At 41.0% G+C, this 21,290-nt stretch overlaps 1 protein-coding gene across 1 annotated transcript in view; it reads left to right on the top strand.

The window, feature by feature from the left end:
• Positions 1-936: 936 nt before the first annotated feature.
• Positions 937-21,290, top strand: part of LOC104945422 (NMDA receptor synaptonuclear signaling and neuronal migration factor-like) — a gene marked incomplete at its 5' end in the record, with an annotated part of 24,700 nt that continues 4,346 nt past the window's right edge. Inside the window, 6 exons of the mRNA XM_010771084.1 lie at positions 937-998; positions 1,200-2,120; positions 2,817-2,883; positions 4,105-4,110; positions 11,214-11,266; positions 12,998-13,078. Coding sequence (XP_010769386.1) covers positions 937-998; positions 1,200-2,120; positions 2,817-2,883; positions 4,105-4,110; positions 11,214-11,266; positions 12,998-13,078 — 1,190 coding nt within the window. The remainder of the gene's footprint in view (positions 999-1,199; positions 2,121-2,816; positions 2,884-4,104; positions 4,111-11,213; positions 11,267-12,997; positions 13,079-21,290) is intronic.

Below are 21,290 nucleotides of genomic sequence, written 5' to 3'. Positions count from 1 at the left end.
ACTAGTAATAATAGTAATAGGAGTTACCTGATATTTATATCATACACTATTAGAGGTTCTCACATTTTCTCATTTCCTTTCATCCCTCCAATCCTTCCTAATAATAGTCATGACTCGTTATTCCTAATAGTTATTGCTGCGGTTCATATCCTCTCAGTTCCAGATTGACATTGAAAGCACATGTTGGGAGTAATTCGTCTCTCTTTTGCCCCGTCTCCTTTGGCTCATTTTCCTCTCCTGTCACACAGAGGAACATTAGGAGGTCAGTGTCATTCAATTGCAAGTCCCAGGGCTATTTCATTAAAAGCTGAAGCCCTCTATGATATTGGATTTTTGCTCAGTGTGGCTGAATGGACGTCTGTAGCGTATTATTGTCTGTCTATTTCTGTGTGCGAGTAAAAGAGACACTAAGAGAAGAAAAGGAGCAAATTATGAGATTCAGTACTTGGTCAATGAGCTCACAGCTTCTATTTTCAGCACGTATACAGCAATCTTCTTCAATTGTTGTCAAGGTTAAGCGTTTAAGTTGACATGAAAATACAGTATTTGCGGTACAAACACACATACCATTTATGAACCAAGAAAAAACCAAAACACCTATGGTCTGCCTGCTGTGATTACATCCACTGACGCAAACTGAGGTCATACTGAGAAATGAAGTTGAACAATTCTTCACTTGATCTCATCCGGCTGTCTCATTCACGTTCTCTCTTTCAGTCTGTGGCTGCCTGAAGTATGGAGATAAAACTGCACAACAGCTGCATCTCTAATCTGTGGGTGGCAAAAGCCTACAAAGAAAGCAATTAGGTCTATAGTTTACAATTCCCTTGCCCTTTTCTCCTCTCTACCCTCCCATTTCCTCTTCTTTCAACTCACCCCTCCTTTCCAACCATGAATTAATGTCTTTATGTGTGTCATGTGTGTGTGTCCCCACAGAGCAGCCCGAGCATTTGGAGAGTACCTGTCCCACACAAACCCTGAAAACCGAAACGGATCAGGTCAGCGTTTCAGCCATCCTGCCATTTGTCCATCCCTCTATGCTGCTCTGCCTATTCCTTTGTGCTCTCCAACCCCCCCCCCTCTGCTGAAATGCCAAGCTGCAATCATCACTGCAAAAGCTGATAACCGAAGAAAGATGATATTTAGAGTAATTATTCTTCTCTAACACTCATGTTTGTCTTTTTTCATCGCCATTCTAGCTCATCTACTGTGTGAAACCTTGGTGGGTCCCGACCCGGAGTCGCCGAGTGACAAGATTGGCCCGAACAACAACAATCATCTCCATCCCTGCTCCAACACCACCAAGGGCTGTGAGGAAAACCGGGATCCCGGCCAGGTGAAACCCACGCTGGGCTTACACCAGCCACCTCCACCATCCATCACCATCTCTACCAAAGCATCAAAGCTCTCCCTTGAGCGCAGCTTCTCAGCGGAGGAGGACCAACAGAAGAGTGTTGAGTGCACCCTGCAGCCTGCTCGCGTCTACACCATCACCACTCAGCGCGGTATGCTGATGAGCAGCGGCCGGGGCAGCAAGGAGAGCCTAGAACTGGACGTCCTGAAGGAGAAATCGGGGAGTGGCGGGGTGGCCTCCAGAAGTGGCCTGATCCAGGGCTCCCCTTCCTCCGCCACATCGTCTCCAACCCAGCACCACCATGCCAGCAGCAGCCGTGGCAACAACCACCATCACAGAAACCATCATGACCCTCACCACGGAAACCACCACGACCCTCACCACGGAAACCACCACCACCACGGCCTCTCCGGCACCACCTCCAGCAGTGGGGGGGCGAGTGGAAGCAGCAGTAGCAACCAGCAGCAGCAGTCTTCTGCGGTCACTGGATCCCACTCCCATCATGGATCGCACCACCACGGCCACCACCATCACCTGTCTCAACCCCCGCTGCAGACCTCTGTCAGCGCCCACAACATCCGCGGCTGGGGGGAGGGGGGAAAGGGGGAGGCAGAGTGCAGCGGGCTGGCATGTGAGTCTTGCAGCGGGGCCCCCTCGCGGAGCCAGGGGTCTCTGGACCTGGAGAGCGCGTCCCGAGAGGCAGGCAAGCAGCATCGACGCCTAGAGCGGATGTGGAGTGTGGACCGGATGACTGGGCTGGAGAGAGGTGAGAGGGTGAAGGACACAGAGGAGAGGAGAGGCGCTGAATTCCAAACCAGGGCGGGAGGGGGTAAGGGTATGTTTTTAGACCCCATTGGTGGGTTTGCTGGGGTTTGGTATTGGACCAGAGAGGAAATAGCATTTCTTTAATTTGCCTGATTGCAACTTTAGTAAAAAAATAAATAAGGCTCCAATAAACTTCCTTTCCCATTAGTCTAATATTTGTTCATTATATTTGTTTACAAGTGATATTTCTAGCCTTTTTAAAGTTTCAGAACCACTTCTGTTGAAATAAGCAGAAAATCACAGTCTACACTTGAGTAAGCAATAAGTAAGCAATAACTAGAACACTTAGGAGATTTTTTTTCATTTTAACTTTGAGAAAACAGTTGAAACTAAGTTCCTATTGCATTCAAATCTATTTCTTCTCAGCTCTGGTGGGGATTGAGGGTTTGTTGTTGGATGTGACGTGGTGGTCTGTTGATCTGACTCTTCGTCTCCCCGTCCCTCCCCTCTGCTGTCTCCTTCTGTGTGTCTCCCTCTCTCCATTTGTGGAGTGGTGGACTGTGAAGTGCTGGTGCTGTTGCTGGTTTTGTGCATCCATATATCAAATATATTGATTACAACGTTAGCCAATATGGCACATAGATATTTCATGTTTTGTACTTAACCCAGGATTTAACATTTGTCTCTCTAATTGCAGAGGACACTAACTGGTTCCCAAAGGAAAACATGTTCAGCTTTCAAACTGCCACGACAACCATGCAGGCGTGAGTGTCCAACCTTCAAGCACACGCATAAATCTCACATGTACACAAATACACACACGATCACACGTATGTTGTTTGAAAGGTCGGACTGGGGTGTTTGCATGTTTCAGACCATTAACTCCAAACTGCATACTTTACATTAACCGCACACCATTATCCAAAGCATGCTATAGGCTTTTAGATTGATTTCTTACCTTCCAGGCTGCCATTGATTTTCATTTCAGTAAGCTATAAAAACAGCTTGCAGACCCTTAAAGCGTACTCTAGGAAAAACAATCCATCACAGTGAATGTTTAGTCAACTTTAGCTGAATAATTAATGCATGGTTTGTTTTAAAGGCTCATCAAGATGATTTGACATCTGAGATTACACAATTCATTATCACTTCCAAACCGCTGGATTGCCGATGTTTTAGATTTCATATTTCGACACTTTTCTCAATAAAGAATTAAGTATACGTTTATCTTGAGCAAGTTATAAGACTACGAGTCTGCAGCCATGTTAGTGTACTGCATGTAAACATAGCTGTGGAGCTTCTTATCAGGATCTCACATGGTTAAAATGACATTGCTAACATTTGGCTGTTTAGCAAGCTTATTTAGCATGTTCACCATCTTAGTTTAGTCTCTTAGCATGCTAACATATGCTATACACAGTAGTGTTTCCAGGTATTAAGTAATGAATAGGAGTATCGGAAAAGCTGATGGTGTCGCCAATTGAAAATGTACAGTATCACCAACATTATTATAGTTTAGTGTGAACCCAAATGGTGGACTATACAACCAAGAAGGGCATCGAAATCCCCAAAGGCATGTTGCTAGCACGGCTTCAATAAGTACTTTATTGGCAGTAATGTAATGTAAGCAGTTTTTTTGTTCAAGTGCAAAAACATAGGCAAACACTATATTAAAAAAGGGAGTTTTTTAAAGCAAATGAAAAAATAAAAGGCAGATGTGTCTGAGTGAGAATGAGTGTTAGTCTGTACAAAATAACTTGAACACAAAGGCAGACTCAATATAAAATAGTTCGTTCATTTTGCCTTTTAAATAAGCTTAGACCAGCAGCAAGGTCAACTTTAACACACACTTACTGTCTCATTATGCCTCACAGTTTTTCCATCGCTGTTTTCGGCCTCATTAATCACCGGTGCCTGAAATGTGTGTTTTTGTTCTCCCTCTCCTCTCTTCCTGCGTGCTAATTAACAATGGGACAACCAAACAGGATATCGTGAGTATATTTCCCCTGCATGCTTCCTTTTATCACTTACATGTAGCTCGCTTACTTCTTGTACTTAACTGCTGTTCCTTAACTTCGATGTCTACCATTTAACCTTCATCCCTGGGCTGGGTGATTGAAAACAAAGTGGCCATTACAGGATAGAACCAGGGAGTGGGTGGACCTTTTTTTGAGGTACTAAAAAATTAGATTTTCGAGAAGCATCAATCATCTCCTGATATAGAGTTATGGATTGTGAGGTAGAAGCCAAGTCAGCAAATGTATTTTTATTTTTAATTACTCTTTCTTGCCAGAAGGGGGAAATGTAGTTTTCAAGTCCAGAGTAATCCACTGAGGTCGAGTTATTCTGCCATTCTCAAGTCAGGAAAATGTCCGTCTGTGTGTTGGCTGACCACAACCTGTCAGCTCACATCTACCCAGCAGTTATGTCGGTTCAACACGCACACCCGTCCTCACTTAGCACACATCGATAGATAAGAGTTTTGCCATATTAAATTTGTGTGGCACTCCTGTTAGTGCTCTAATCCCTCTCCACCGCCATCTCCAATTATCCCAAAATCTGTGCTGGCGGACTTTAGGCGTTTTTGGAACTGACTGTGGTAATTGGCTCTAGACAGATTTGTTAGGAACAAGTATTTATAGTGCTAACATGTGATCCCAAGTGCCTTCTGGTAAAACTGTATGAGTTATAATTTGTTGCGTTTTATTTCTGGTCCGGTTCCTGTTCACACTGACATGATGGAGGAGTAAACTAAAAATGACAAAAACTGACAGATGACTTTGTTTGACTTTGACAGTGTTGTTGATTGCCATGATGCATTCATTTAGATCACTGTCACACTTTCTAATGGACTTAATGAACTGACAAAGTAAAAATACTCAGACACAGCGTTAAACAGCTCCTTAACCGTTAATCAGGCAAATACCTACTCTAACGTGCAAAGTGTGTACATTGATAAAAATATGAATTCATAAATTCAGTAGGTTATATAAATATAGATCAATTATTCGATCGCTTCCTTATTACATTTTTGAATCACCGTAGTTAAGTAGTTTTGAAACCATTCTAAAAATAGTTAGAGGAACACGTTAGGCATGAGAGGTAAGTATTGGTGATCAGAGAAGAAGGTTAAGCCATCAGATAAATGACAAGAGGAATAGTGTAGTTTTCCATGAATAAACTAAGACTAGTTCTTCACATTTCATACTGCACAACCCCTGCTGCAAACACATCTCACCTTACTAAACCTAACTAACCGAGCTGCTTTCAAATGCTTTCAAGTTCTTTGTATGTTGACCAAGCTAACCTCCTGCTGCTAGCTCAAAGTACATTTTGAGGATTTATTCAAAATGTGAAGATTTGCAGCGGGGGATTGAACCACTGACCTTCTGATTGGTGGATAACCACTCCTCCTGAGCTATTACGATGAACAGACATAGTGTAGCTCATTTGAAGTAAGTTGTAACAAGCCATCCTGTTGCTTTTTGTACCAGTGGCACCATTTATTTACTCCTGTTTGAGTAAGGTTCGCTGAAAACTACAAAATCCTATATTTTATTCAAGATGTATGCCAATGTATACGACTGGGCTTGCAGTTGAGAGCCACAGACTGGCAGGGGAGTCAGAAAGTATTGACAGGGTGACTAATGCATTCTTGGTTTTTGGTCTTTTTATAGGATTTGTTGCCTGTTAAGAAAATAAGAACAATGGCAGCCTTGACCTTTTAAAGAACATTTTGTTCTTTGGTGGATTTTATAAGCTACTTTCCACTACATACCCAGAGTCGGTCAATTAAATGTAGCATGGTCAGAGAGGCTCTATCTCTCTCTTTCTGCCATGGAAACATTTTAATCAGCTTCACAGGATCGTTGGGTTACATCTGAACAACAATAAGTGTGATTATTAAGACATAATCACACATCAACAGTGATGCATTTCACACCATGTTTGTACTTTGACACATAAGGTGGTGTCCCTTTCTGCACTTTTTTCTATTAAAAAAGTTTTGATATGAAAGGACACAAGACTTACACAACAACATAACTGTCGTGAATATGAAGTATTAACTTCACAGCAATGGAGAATGTGCTCTCTTTTCGAGTTGAGCTGTTACTTAAGCCCAAAGGCCTTCAGTGGCAGAATTACACTCTCAAGATTACTCTAAACTGCATGAGGATACACAACAAGTATCCATGACTGATTCTGAGAAATTAGTAGGAATCCTACAAATTAGAAAAAAAACATATATCTCATAAGGCACCTCTGAAAAGCCACATGAGGTCACCAGACCAGCGTCTCAGATGGATTATACCACATGCAGGCTGGCACATTTGTTGCAGGGGTGAATAGAAAATGAGATTTGAACAGTGATGTGATTTGACTCTCTGGTCCTCATACTCCAAGCTAGCTGCTGCCTACCAACAACAGCTTCCTGTTTGCAGCCAAATAAACCCTGTCGCTAAAAGCCCTGGCACCAGCCCCCCCCACCCTGCTCTGTCCTACCCCTTGCTACGCCAGCATTCTCGCTCTCTCATCCCTTTAATACTGTGCCACGTCCCGGCAGGACTTTCCGGGGATTTGTGCAGAGAAAAAGGAGAGAGAGGGAGCAGGATTCTGCAGAAGTCATCCAGAGGTACGAAGCGGCCCCTGCCAGGGTGTGCTTTGCTGTTGGCTTGTTTCTAGCTATAGTTCCGTTGTCGCTTATTTACAGCTGCCTCTAATCTGACTAAGCCAAAGATTCACTACGTGGCATTGGAAGGTGAGGACGTCAGCTTTCAAAAGGATCCTCTGAGTGCCCTGCTAGAGTGCCCACATTTCTAGGCTGGAATTGTACTGCCACCCCTGAATTTTTGGTCTCCGAAAAAACTGGTACATTCTGTTTGAATGGTTTGAAAAAACTCTGGCAAATCTTCTCATAGTGTGAATGCTACTCAGCCAAACCTAGATTAAATGCATTGGTAGTAAGACTTTTGTATGACATTAGAGTCATTCGTTCAATATACTTCAGAATTCAAAACCATCCCTGCTCCAACACCATACAAGTTTGAATGAGACCGTAGCATTCTACCGAAACATTTATTTAACACCCTTACAGAAATGGGTGAATTAGAATCACTCCAAAGTTTTTTTTTAAATGTGGAGTGAGATTATGTAACACTTGCAGGAGTAGTGTCATCAGCAACAAGTTCAGAAACCGCCCCACCCAGATGCTCCGTCACACGGAGACAGATGGCGAATGTGCGACCGCGCATCTCAATTCCTTTAACATCTCACTCAGTGTCATCCATCTGCAGTGTCAGTTCACTGACATTGGTGTTTTTTCATCAAAATGTGTGATTTGAAAATGGGGGTAAAAGCATAACAGAAAAGTTGCATAAAATACCACGGGAAAAATTGTCCGCCATCCAACAGAAACCATTACTTAAATTTGTATTATCCAATAATGCCACATTCAACCACGGCAGTAAAATTGTAAAATAGTATGTTTAAGTATTTCCTTTTTGTCTTTTGTTTTCACTAAGCTGAGTATTTGACCACTAAAAGCAGATCAAACAGGAAGCCATCTTAAACTGAATAAAGGGAAACTTATGAGCTCTGACATTTCAGTGTTGTATTCCTGACTCGGTGAAGCACTTTTTTCTTCAACCCTATTTCCCTTTAACAAAAAAACACTTAATATGACTGAAAGCTTCTTTTATATCATATTATATTCTTTTCATATGATGTACAGCCGAAGGGTAAAAATGGAAGCATTTCCGTATTTCAATCTGGTTGGCAAAGTTTAGAAAAAGCTTTAAAACACCAGTGTGGATAAAAAAAACCTTTGACATGTGAAAGTGTTTTTAAATCTTCCTGCATTAGTTTAGTAAAGATGTGCCCTAAAGCCACAAAGCAGAGCAGAAATGATTACTCTCATACAGCAGGCAGTGCCTCTGTCAAGATCCTCATCCCCACATAGCCGATCATTTGAACCATAGTTATAACAACATCAATGCACAAAGGAAAGAGCCATTTCAGTATTGCTCTAATTCAGCCCCTGTACTCTGAGAGTGCTTTTTTTCCACAATGGGAGAGTAGATTACACCTGGTGTCTTTGATGTGAGGGGTTCACTTTCTTTTTCATCTTGCATTACCATCTCTACACAATTAAATCAGTTCTTTTCCCAGAATTTTCTAAAGTCTGACTTTACTGAGTACACATTTCAGGCACTTTAGTGAGTCTATACTTCTAATGCACACACATAGGAGGAAAGGAGAATTTAAAGTCACGATTCCCCTGGCCAGTCAATGTGATCTACGATATTATATCAGTAATCATACAAATATGCTGTTAAAATCTTAAAATGGCACTATAACTGGAATACCAACAAATGTCAACGTATCAATTTATAGTTAGTGTGGTTCGAATCCCAAATTAATATTGTTCCATCCATATACTTATAGGAGTTGAATACTGTACTCATATTACAAAATGTACTGAACTTATACATTTGGATGCATTATGGTGAAAGCTACCCAGCATTATGTAGAAGTTAAAATGAACCTTAGCTCACATTCATGCATTAATTATCATAATCCAATATTCATACCAATTCATATCCGCATATGGAGTACTTGCTAGTTAGTATATTTTTGACAATTTAATCAAACCTTAGGCAAATACAATCAAAGAAACCAGATAACTGGGAGAAAGCTCTGTTTTTATGAAGAGAAAGACACATACAGGATAGTCTTTGGGAGTGAAAGAAAAGAGGAATGGCTTGTACAGTAAGGTAGAAAAGGAGGGAAAATAACGTGAGAAATAATGCAGGTGTGATCATCATTCTTGTTCAAATAAAGATATGGAGAAGGTGGAACAGGCAGAAGAGAGTCAAATTGAAGCAAAATCCAAAAATGTAGGCAAATATGTGGATGGGAAAGGAGTCATGGAGAGTTATAGAGCATCACAGAAAGAGCTGAAGAAGAGGGTGGCAGCACCTGTCAGATTGTCTTAAGTTGGAAATGGAGGAGGCCACGGTTTCTCTCACATTACACTCTCTTTCACTCTAAATCTCATTATCCGTGTCCACACCTCTCATTGTGGGCAGCTGAGGTTTCAGCACAGGAGAGTGTTTGTATCAGTGTGTTAAAGATCTCAAAGTGCAAGCAGCAGTGATCTCTCCTGTCTGTCAACCATGACTTGATTTGTGTTAGTACATTAAATGAGAAGGGAAATGCATCGTTTGGTGTAGCAAGTTTACTGTTGGTTTGCTGACATTTTTACGGGGGTAAACCAAGGACAAAGTATTTATTTTTCCTTTTTAAGTCGCTTATTTTTTTTATGTGCTTCTCCACTATGAATAATAAACATGGACCCACTATCGCACAGACACACACATACATAAAACCACACGCTGAGATCATTAATCCTGAGTGCAGACTGTTGGCTAGGTGTGCTGAAACTGTGTGTAGATGTGACATGGGAGGGAGGCAGGAAGCTGGGACTCTTGCATAGAACATCGCGTCGGTCTGAGACAGGCAGTCATAGGGACGACTATACAAACCATATTGCTTTGTTCTTACTAAATACACAAAATGGACTTGAAGTAGAACATGGTAATGCAAAGCTTCTGTATTTAATTACGTATAGACTACAAATATACAGTGTAGTCAGAGAGTTTCATTGTTGCTAGGAGACATGAATACTATGGTTGACTTTTACGAAGTTAATGCAAGTAGCTAAACCTTGCAAATTGAAAACAAAAGAGAAAGTAACTCCAAAAGATTGTAGCATATAGTCGGCTACAACACAGCATTTATTTGATAGTATGACATATCCTCTCATTAAAGTGTGTGAAGAAACAGGAATAAAGAAACGGACCAAGACAACAAGCACGTTTTGGAAATATAAGGTTCAAAATGTTAATAATGCACTGTTTTAAAAATTTGGTGAATTAACTTTACTCATTAGCCTCAATGAGATGCAGCAGTTAACCATTTTTATGACTACATTTGAATAATGAGGAAAACAGGCTTCGTGCACTCAGGTTACTTTACACCACAGATGTAATAAAAATGGCGTTTGATCCTGTAATGACTGGAATAGAGTCTGCAATCATTAGCACATGTTTCACAGATATACTGTTGTGTATAGACAAATCCATCGTCTGACTCATCTTTTCAGAGAGGGTGGAAGAACAGTTATTGTAAGTTAAGGTTATTCACGGTCAGCGGTCTCTGACAGAATAGGGTTTCCTAAAGTGAATGTTAATCAGTCTCCAAGCACTGATGTGAACATGTTTATGACACAGGACTTGTAATGAGAAATACGCAAGCTTATAAAACATTTTAACTATCGATTATGTAAAGTAAAAAGAATATGGTTTACAAAGATACTGAGTATTGTTCAGGATGATGGATCACCATTGGCCTCTTGCAGGCAGGGTTTAATGGAGGATTATAATGCTGATTAATAAATGTGCTTTTATATTACGGAGCAGAGGCATGTGGATTTAGCTTGATTGTTGGAAGCAGCAAAGAACAGCATATGTCTAAGTTTTCATCTGTTATAACAATGATTATATTTAAACCATGTAATAGGGTATTAAGGATCTTCTGGACGTATTTAATGTGTAACATCCTGCCTTATACGTAAAAGTTGCCATCCTTTAATAACAAAATCCGGGTGGTTTTTATAAAAATGTTTAGTTATGCATATATTATTATAATTTTAAATATTGACTAAATAACCTCACTCTGATGCATTGAAACCTATAAAACACTGGAAAAGTGTCTCCCTTTTGGCTGTTACGTGAATGAGACTCATTAAATCTTTACTTTGAAAGGATAATTAGCGGTGCTTTGGCCGTGTGGTACATTACACCCACACTGCTCCTGTGACAAGTATTTTCCACTCACAGTGACAATAAAATGAGTATATTTACCTATAATTATCTCTTTTTTAACCTAGAGACAGAAGCTTAACACTAAACTCTCCTACTTGTCTTCCCTGGCTTTGTTGTTTCCCGCCCTCTTTCCTCCTTCTCTTCTTTACGTTTTGGGTCTTCCTCTTTCCTCTGTTATCCCTCGCATGTTTTCATTTCCCTACCCACAGGAACTTCCGGAAGCATCTTCGGATGGTGGGCAGCAGGAGGATGAAAGCACAGAGTGAGTCAGAGATGTGTGTGTTTGTGTGTGTGGCTGATATGTTTGCTCAAACTGACTGTTGTGTTTTCCACCTCGCCATCATCTGTTTTTCTGTTTGTTTTCTGGTGTGTTTATTGCACGCGTGTGGCACCAAAGCGCGTCTGCTTTTACTGGGATTATAAAACGTAATATTGAATCACTTGAGGAGTATATGTTTATCAGTGTGTGTGTGTGTGTGTGTGTGTGTGTGTGTGTGTGTGTGTGTGTGTGTGTGTGTGTGTGTGTGTGTGTGTGTGTGTGTGTGTGTGTGTGTGTACGTGTTTGTATTGATTATGCAGCAATATGAGTCTTGCTCCTGTTTATACGAGTGTGTTGGTGGTCCTTTCCTGTTGCATCGCTTTGAATGTTTCGGGTCTTTGTTCGGTTTGTTGTAAAGACAAAGATGCTAAATATATTTTTTTAAAGGAAAATACGGAAGTGATGATTGGTAACAATGGAGGAGTGTGTGTCGTATTGAAAACACGTCCAAAAAAATGTGGATTAGATGTGGCTTCAGTAACAGTTTGAGTGTCATTTTAGGAGGCATCTTAAAAATGTAATGGAGATAAAATGGGTGGAGATAAAATGGGTAAGAACAAAGTAAAATCAACTATAAATCTATGCTCCAGCAAATACAAACATTGCTTATTTTTTTATTTGTGTCAAATTAAGATGCATCATTATTACAAGTAACTTAGGAAGAGTACACGTGCTAAGATTATACAGCATGTGCCAAACATGTGCCAAATGTCAAAGCACTATAAATGTTAACAAGATGTTCCTTGTCCATCGTTATAGGTCACAATGGAAATGTGTTACAGACTAGTGGCCTATGATGATGTCAGGCGTGAAGGCCATTATTTTGTAATGCGAAAAAAAAATGTTTTAGCAGACAAGCCTGAACCCAATTATAACCCAAATGTGTCACCTATGATTGTAACTCAGTGTTACATTTTGCCCTACAGTGTAGACATTTATTTAATCCTAAATCTCAAGACGCAACCCTGCTGTGAGGAGGAACTACTTCTCCTGGAGCAATTGGTCCCAAAATGTCCCAATGCTGCATTGCTGATTTAGTGAAATCATCACAGAATCATCTAGTTTTGATACAAATCTAAAGTCTAGTCAAGAGCTATTGTGTCACAAAACAGGAAAACATGTTTTGATTTGATAAACAGTTATTTCTAAAAGCAACCCTGAAATATCAACATTTTAAAAAAGGCCTTAAAGTTGACCTTATGAATGTTTCTATTTAATGAAAAGGTTGTTGTACTTGAATAGAACAAATTGTTGTCAGCAGCTAAATGCCGCCATGAGGGACACTGTTGATTAACCGTGTCAAACACTTTAAAATAGTCTACAAATATTCCAAGAGCACAGTGATTACTCTTCAAAGCAAAGCTGATTCTATCGAGGCTCAGTAAATCTTGGAGACAAAAGCAGACCTTGAAATCCATCCTTAAGATAAGAAGCAGGATCTTTTATGGTGTTATAGTCTGTCAGCATACTGTATGTGTATGTGTGTTTAAACATGCAGGTGTTTGTTTGTGCCAAGATGGGGTGACATCGTATGTACACAATATATGTGAGCTGTTTCCGTGTGTTCACGTATGTGTTTTAGGTGGTGAGTGTGTAGGGAAAAAAGGTCATTTTGCGGGTTGTTCAGTGCGTGTGTGTCGTGTGTGTGTGACAATCTCTCCCCGCCTGTACTAGCATTCGCTGAGCGTAGATCGAAGAGTTTCAGCCGCTCCTGGAGTGACCCCACCCCTGTCAAGAATGACTCTCAGCATGACAGTGAGTTAACACGTACTAACACACGTCCATCTACACACAGACGCTGACACACACACAGTGGAGCAAAAATTGTGCAATTTAAACACTGGGAAGCAGGCTTTAACTCTGAAGTAACCAAATCACGTGTGTTACATGTGTGTAAACCAGTGTCTGTTGCGTCTCGTCTAGTTAAGTTGCCAGTTTGTATTCCCTGCATGCACTGAGATATGAAAAATGTAAAACTGGCCTCCACTTTTAAGACCTGGCCTTTTTTAATATTCCAGACTACTTCAGTCACACTCCTTCTCTAAATATTACAATGAGTGCAAAATACAGACATGTCCTTTTAAAGTGTTAATAATCCACCAAAACTGCTGCAGCTGCTGCATTTTAAACAATGTAAAAGGTGTGCGGTTATTATTAATAATAGCCCATGACCCTTCATGCCCTCACATCACAACTGGCATATCAATTACAACTTCAATTCGCTTTGTGCTTGCTCAGTGTTTTTGTCCTTAATTTATTCCATACACAGGTGGCTCATACATTGTTGAAAGCCACTTAGCAGCATGTGTCAGCTCTGAAAATGATGTGGTAATCAGCACTTTGATATATATGAACCGACCGATGGAATGAGGCCAGATCATCTCTAGTCTTAAATAATGGTCAAGCTGTCAAAAGTAATGCAAAGTACAGTATAGTACTTAGTAACAGAGGTGGGAGAAATATTCAGATTGTGTAGTTGAGTAAAAGTAGAAGTACCAGAGTGTAGGGATACTCTGTCACAACTAAAAGTCCTGCATTCAAAAGTAAAAGTATAAAAGTATTAACATCAAAATTAACTTAAATTACCAAAAATAAAAGAACCCATTATGCAGATTGGTCCATTTCAGAATAATGTATATGATCTGTTTTGATTATAATTATTGATGCATTAAAATGTTCTCAAAGCTGGTAAAGGTACAGCTAGTTTGAATGACTCTGTACACTGCAGGTAGCTTGTGAATTTACTCCAGGTTTAACTAAAGTCTGATTTAAGTGTGGTTTATATTTATCATCATTAATCCAAATCTGCAAAGTAACTAAAAGGAACAAAATAAAAGTAGTGGAGTAAAAGTACATGATTTACCTCTGAAGTGTATTGGAGTAGAAGTACAAAGTAGCATAAAATGGAAATACTCGAGTAAGTATCTCAAAATGGTACTTTAGTACAGTACTTGAGCAAATGTATTTAGTAACTTCCCACTCTGCTTAGTAAGTACAAATGTATATTCTACATGAACCTTTTTTAAATATTTCCAGATTGGGAAAAATCCTAATTTTGTATGCATCAATAGGCAAAACAAATTGTACTTCTTTTCTTATGTTCAGGATACCAGAAAAGTTATTTCTTTTTTTACTTCCTCCCTCAGCAAATGTAAAATCTTAAAATCCCAAAACACTCAACAGTGAAATAATTGCCCTACTAAAATTGCCGATGTGATTCTACCCGGGTCAAGGAGATTATGTTTTTGGTTTGGTTTGTTGGTTTCTTTGTCAGCAGGATTGTGGAAAAACGACTGTCCCAATTTTCATTAAACTTGGTTGAAGGAAGTACTATGGCCTAAGAGGAACCCAGTTATTATGTAGTTCTGAATCACACGGTGGAAACATTTTTTTTTCACTTAAGGCAACTGCCATTGAAGAGGTCTGTACTCTCCGGGAGCCATTCTGGTTGTCAGTGTTTTCAATGGTGATTTAGGTACTTGAAGGTTAAAGCCACTTTTCATCAAGTGTGTACAAACAGGACTTGGAATTTGACAGTAAACTGTAAGGTGACATTTTGTCATCACGGTTTTACAGCTCAGCTCCGTGTTTTGAAAGAACAGTTAACACACACATAACAAATCCAAAGACACTTACACAGAAAACCCTCCATCACACGTACACACTGACTGTCCCTGCTGTTGACTCTGACCCTGTCCATCTGTCTCCCTTTGACCGTGGGTCTTTCTTAAACTTTGTGATGCTCTCTCTATATCTATGAGTATGTCTTTCGAACTGGAGTGTGTGTGTCTCAGTCCGAGTGTGTCCGCTGGTGCAAATGTCAAGGCAAGGAACGTGTGTCCAAGTGTATCTAAGCGTATCTAAATGGCTTATAAATGTGAGTTTCAACCCACACTGATTGAAGGTGATGTTTGTCTATGTTGGTGTCTGTGGTTTTATGTTTTTCTCCACCTTCCATCTTCAGTGTTTCTGTGTTTTAGAGTGTGATGAAAGATAAATGAACTGTTGATGACAGTCTAATGGTGTAGCTGATGCCTCATTCTTCCCTGTTTCCTCAGGGAAAGGTATTGTTCTCTGAAGGAGAGACATTAATCATCAATTTTGCTTGTTATTTTCTCATTTTTCATTCTTTACTTTCTTGAGAAGGATATTTCCCTCTTGGTACCTCTACAATGTTCTTTATTAGCTGCTTCACAAAACCTATTGCCTACAGTTGGGCTGAAACTGATTCTGATATTATATATATATATATCTGATATCTGATATTCTGATACTGATTGGCTGATACAAGCATAAAAGTATATTTTTGTTTTCAAAATATCCTCATATAACATAATGGCCAATTACTGTTTTGAAGTTGTTTTCTATAATCTTAAATGCAAACAAATGTATATTATTAATAAAAAACCTCAAGGACAACACTGTGAGCAGCAAATATATATAACACAAATATATGACAATCATAAACGTAGTGCTCACATTGTAATTAAACTACAGCAATGGAACATCGCACTTGAATATAAATAGCAATTATCAGCAACAACACTTTTACTATGCATGCGTTGACCCTAAGAATGTTAAACTGTAAATAAATACTAAGTCAAAACTGCATGCATCACATCAGCTATCCACGGATCAAAGAAATACTGACAGCTCAGATTTAATGAACACCTGCTCTGTAGGTCTGTCTATTTAGTGGTTATGAACATCAAGAAAGCATCTATATGTCTATAAGTAAATTAAAATACTTTGTCCAGCTATGCAATACTGATGTCAAATGGGGCACGAGCAAAAACATATTTTAGGTTCCTAAAATAGACCCACGGAAAAATAATCCGAATCTGTTTAAGCGCATAGGCAACATTTAGACTATTTTCTACGCTTCACCTTGCTTTCAGACAGCCATTTGCAACAATGAGGGGCAGCTGTTGTATCCAGCCATGATTGTGCCAAGGCTAAAGCTAAAACCTTGTTGAACAAAAACAGCTGTTCTACTGCTCCAATCATTTCATTTGTTGGTATGGTTGTCTGTTAGTTCAGATTCACTAAATTCACACAATAACTTAAACAAACTAACTCATCAAGGCAGCAGTAGAAACAACCTGTGTTCTTTGCGTGGTAAAATAACTGTGTTTTTCAATGATGCTTTTGGCAAGAGCATAGATAACATCTTCAGTTACCAATCAGAATAATGTCATAGCAGGAGAAGCACAGGTGTAACAAATATGATCACTGTGCTCGGTGGAGTCCAAATCAGTCAATTAGCATTGTTATTAAAGGTCCCATGACATGGCCATTTCTACTGATCATAATTCCAATGTTGAGGTCTACTAGAATAGATTTACATTGTTCAATGTTCCAAAAATTGGTTTTTCATAAAGCATCTCTGTACAGTATGTGTATTCACTCTCTGTCCTAAACGGCTTTTTGTACCTCATTCACACCAACGCAACTCCGGTTCAAGCTCCGTGCTAGAGATTTTCAGGTTCAGAACCGGTTCTTCGGTTTAGCTCCGGCTCTTTTCACACCGCCCAGAGTCCGACTGCAATTTTGAACTTGAAAGTTTATTTGAACATAAAAACCCAACTTACTTGAGTCTCCTGAACGGTCTACTGGAGACTTTATCGAGGTATCCTTTACAATTTCGTCGCAAAACTTTTACAACCTAAATATAAAGTAATAGATAATACGAGCCTTCAGAGGTTGAGCTTTAACCCCTCGACCCTAAACTTACAGTGCTCGTTATATATTTTCCACCTTTCCCCCACATTCTGTTATTAACGAGTGTCACACATCGTTACACCCCTAACATCGCTTAACGAAATACGAGACGGAAGTTTTACCGTTGGACCACTCGAGCTTACGCAGCGTGCACCCTTCAACTAACCCGAACGAGGACACAAGTTTCACCTAATGTAAAACTCGTCTCGCTGACGGTCCGATCACCATTGTACCTATCTGACTCGAGAAAAGGCCTGCAATTGTCAAGACACCGTAGTTCCGCTCCGAGTCGTTCACCAACTTACACCTTCCGTCGTATATTTCCCGAATCACTGTTCTCTTTTTTCCTATTCCGAACCCTTATAATTTGCAGGGGCCATACATAATGACGAAAACAAGAAGATCTAATAATATCCGAGTACTAATAGTTTTGCAACGAGACTTCACAAACGCGAGGTTTATGGTTGTCTACAGTAACATCTTAGGTTATTAGGGGAGCACAACAGTCGGGACCCAAAGTTTTCACACAAGAGACAGACAATGAAATCTACTTTTATTCCTCCGGTCGAGGGGGGTGCGGGGAGACGCTCTATAAACCACTTTTCGATGTGTTACCACGGAGATCCTCGCTCTAAGTCCACTATCCACCCCCCCCCCTGGAACCACCACTAACCCCGGAAAATACCGAATGTGTTCGGGGTGCTTTAGCGAATACTGTAGGTATTTCAACCGGTTTTAGAAACCTAGTGAGTAAAAGTCTGTCCAAAAGATAATTACCTAGTCCCCTGTTTTTCTCTCGTTTATAAAAAAGGACTTTGAAAAGTCTTAGGATAGACATTGTCCTCCCCTGTGTACAAAACATATTCTGTACTTGTTCACCTAAAACGTATTAATGCCCTGGAAATTGTGAAAGGAGGTTCTTAGTAAAAACTGACTTTAAACTTAAGTCAGGTGTCTTTACATGACAGTTAACGAGGGTGGTAAAAGACTTCTTTCCTCGTCTGTATGAACGAGTCTCTGAAACCGAAAGTAATTCCCAACATTTTATGTTCTCCCCCCTTACACCGGGAGGACGAGAAAAGAAAACTAAAACTTTGTAAAACTTTCAGATAAAGGGAACATGCAGACGGGTTTGCCAGGAAAAAGTTACCACACTAAGCTTTAACAACATTTATGACTAGAGAGTGGTACTAAAAAAACCCCCCTCGGCGATGTTCAGCGAGAGAAGCGGTCCGGTCCGGCCCGGAGTAGAGGAGAGGAGGAGGGTCAGCATTTAATAGTAGAACCGGGAGGGAAGTAGATTTCATGGTGTCCTACACGAGTCCAGACGCCGGCACCCTTCCTTATTATGGTGTGGAAGACTCGTTCTTGCTGATTTCTATTATCGCAAAATCGCTATCCCTCACGAAGAACTCTCCGCGGTTCTTTCCACTGTCCTTTATCTTCTAGACCCTCACTTTCCTGCACAGTCGCGTCACCCCCTCTCCTCACTAACACACCTCCTCTCCTTGTCCTACCCTCAACCCATTATTACCCACCCGCTGTATTTATACGTGTCTTACTTTCATTTTCTACCTCTTCTGACCTCCCTCCTCTTTCCTCCTCTTCACTCACTCGTCCGAAGTCGGGGGGGGGGGGACGATTGTTCTTTTATTTGTTTATTCAAGTGCCTCCCGTCGTGGAGATCGTTCCTTACGCGCAGCCATAGCTTTACACGAAGAAAGATTTACTTCAAGTGTGATTAAAGATAAATTTACAACATTATTTTTACATTTTAACCGCTCTGTCGCAACTTAATAAAGGACCTTCCTCTAATAATTTCCATCTCCATCATTAAGTGAAGTCTTGTGTGAAAAACCAATAGAAGGTACCTTACGAGAATTGTAGGGCCTATCTACTACTTATGTAATTTACGAACTGTATTTTATGTATGTTTATAAAGTAGACACCTTCGGCATCCGCGACATTTTTCGGCTGCCTGGTTAGGTAGCGGGGCCGGCGCCGTCTATTGACCTACCGGATGGACGGACGTCGGCAAGGTAGAGCCCGTGTTTTGAATAGAGCCCGGGAGTAACCAGTACACGTGCAAGCACACACAACCTTCCTCCCCGAGAAATTCCTCGCTCAGACTCCTTCCGTCCGTCTACAAAAAGCCAACACATGAGAGCTTTAAGATCGTGGTGAGATCGACCAAGAGTAAGAATGGATGGGATGGACATTAAACTCCAGTTTGAGAATGTAAAAATATAACTGGATTGTACTCCTCTCTAAATAGTTGTCGGTAATATAAACACTAAAAAGTATCCTTCCGTCAACCTTAATTCAGGTACTGTACGAAAAGGCCAATAATGGCGCAGGGGACACACACAATCATGAAAAAGACGGTACATTTGCACCAGACGTCTAGTGTTTTGGGAGGTTATTCACATTCTTGGGCCATCTGCGTCATTTTGAGCATTGTGTTCCTTTTCGGACAATACGGACGGGGTCTTTCTGAGCAACCTCTTAAAACCAAAAAGGTCAAAACAGGACCAGTGTACTGCATTGCTTGCTGGTTTCCTGGTTAGTCACCGCGGGCGTGTGTGGTGTATTGTGTGTTGAGTCGAAATCCCGCGCGATGGGCGCCTCAAAGCGGCCGTGTGTGTGAGTGAGTCGGAAATAGAAAAGAGTCCGACACTCACACACCACTTGACAACACTCGCTTGTCGCGACCGACACACACACACAACACACACACACACACACACACACACACACACACACACACACACACACAACACCACACAACACACACACACACACACACACCACACACAAGCCGACCACACACACACACACACACACACACACACACACACACACACACACCACACACACAACACACACACACAGCACACACGCGCGGTCCTTTGCTGTGGTCATTATGTCGAGTGTGACAGGAGGAGCTCGGAGTTTCCCGCGCGTCGCTCGGGGCTGTGCAGGGCGATTGTGTTGTGGTCTTGGGTGCGTCGAAGAGTAGCCAAACAGAATGACCCATTAAAACACCAACGAATTGATTGCGGTAACATTGGATTAGTGACTACCAAGGCGCATTTGCCAACCCGTTCCGACTGGTTAGTCTCGTGTCACCCGAGTGTCCCTCTCCCCTCCCCCCCCGTCCTCCGATGGAGTAAGTGTTGGTTGCCACAAAGAGGGCGCGGCGCGAAGCCTCCGACCTCGAACTTTTCGTGGCTCAAAAGGACAAGTGTGACGTCGCCTCGTCGGAAGAATCGAGGCCTTAGGACAAGCAAGTTCGTGGTTTTTTAACGAGGCCGGTCTTCGTTTTCGTGGCGTATGCAGTGCGAATGCAGCTCTGCCCCCGTCTCTGTCCTAGTTGAACTGTTTATTGTTTTTTCGGTCGCCAAAAACATCAAACATGTTGTTGCTACCTCCTTTGAATTGTTCTCAAAGTCACAAAAGAACGGTTAAATCCATGACCAATATACTTTCCAAAGATGAGTACCACTTCGTTGCACAGAACGGCAAATTCCACCTTGGACCGGTAAGTGCAACTAGTGGAGAAGTAACTATTGAGTAATATTTAGATATTTTGAAAATTTTATATTGATGAAGTGCACGTAAACTATTGTTCGACAATGCATGGACCCTACTTCAATGCAATTAAATTTAATTTCTATGTTGCAATGAGGCTGCTAGTACCAAAGTGAGGTGGAATTCTTTATTCCTGGTTGGAGCCTATTCGCAACACAAAATTTTTTTTTTAAAACTGTGCTAGGTGAAAAAATTTTTATATTAGATTGGGTGTCTTTACTGAGGCCTTTCGCGTCTATCCGGTTATTCTTTACTTACGTTGACTAAAATAGGGAGGCGCGCAAACCGAAATATCGTCAGTGCGTTTGCTAATGCAGTACTTGTGTTTTGCTACTGCGTTACTGCGTAATGTCGCTGCACGACACTCCTCACACCAGCAGAAATTGGGTCTTCCAACACCCAAGCTAGGGTCGGGTACGTCAGTTGTACAGCTACAATAAGGAAACCCGTTTCATGAATTGGACTCAACGAGGCTACGTACCGGTTGCCACACACTATACACACACTTACAATCCAGGATCTCATTCCATGTGACGAGACATACTTACCCACACTTACCCACTTACCTGTACATCATACAATTTCGCCGAAACTCCCAGGAATTTCTGACCTAATTTCGCGGATATATTCATGTCAGGTAAATGGTCAGGTAAAA

Source organism: Notothenia coriiceps, unplaced genomic scaffold (assembly GCF_000735185.1).
Source record: "Notothenia coriiceps isolate Sejong01 unplaced genomic scaffold, NC01 NC01_scaffold00009648, whole genome shotgun sequence".
NCBI lineage: Eukaryota > Metazoa > Chordata > Actinopteri > Perciformes > Nototheniidae > Notothenia > Notothenia coriiceps.
This window is presented reverse-complemented; position numbering and strand designations above follow the sequence as displayed.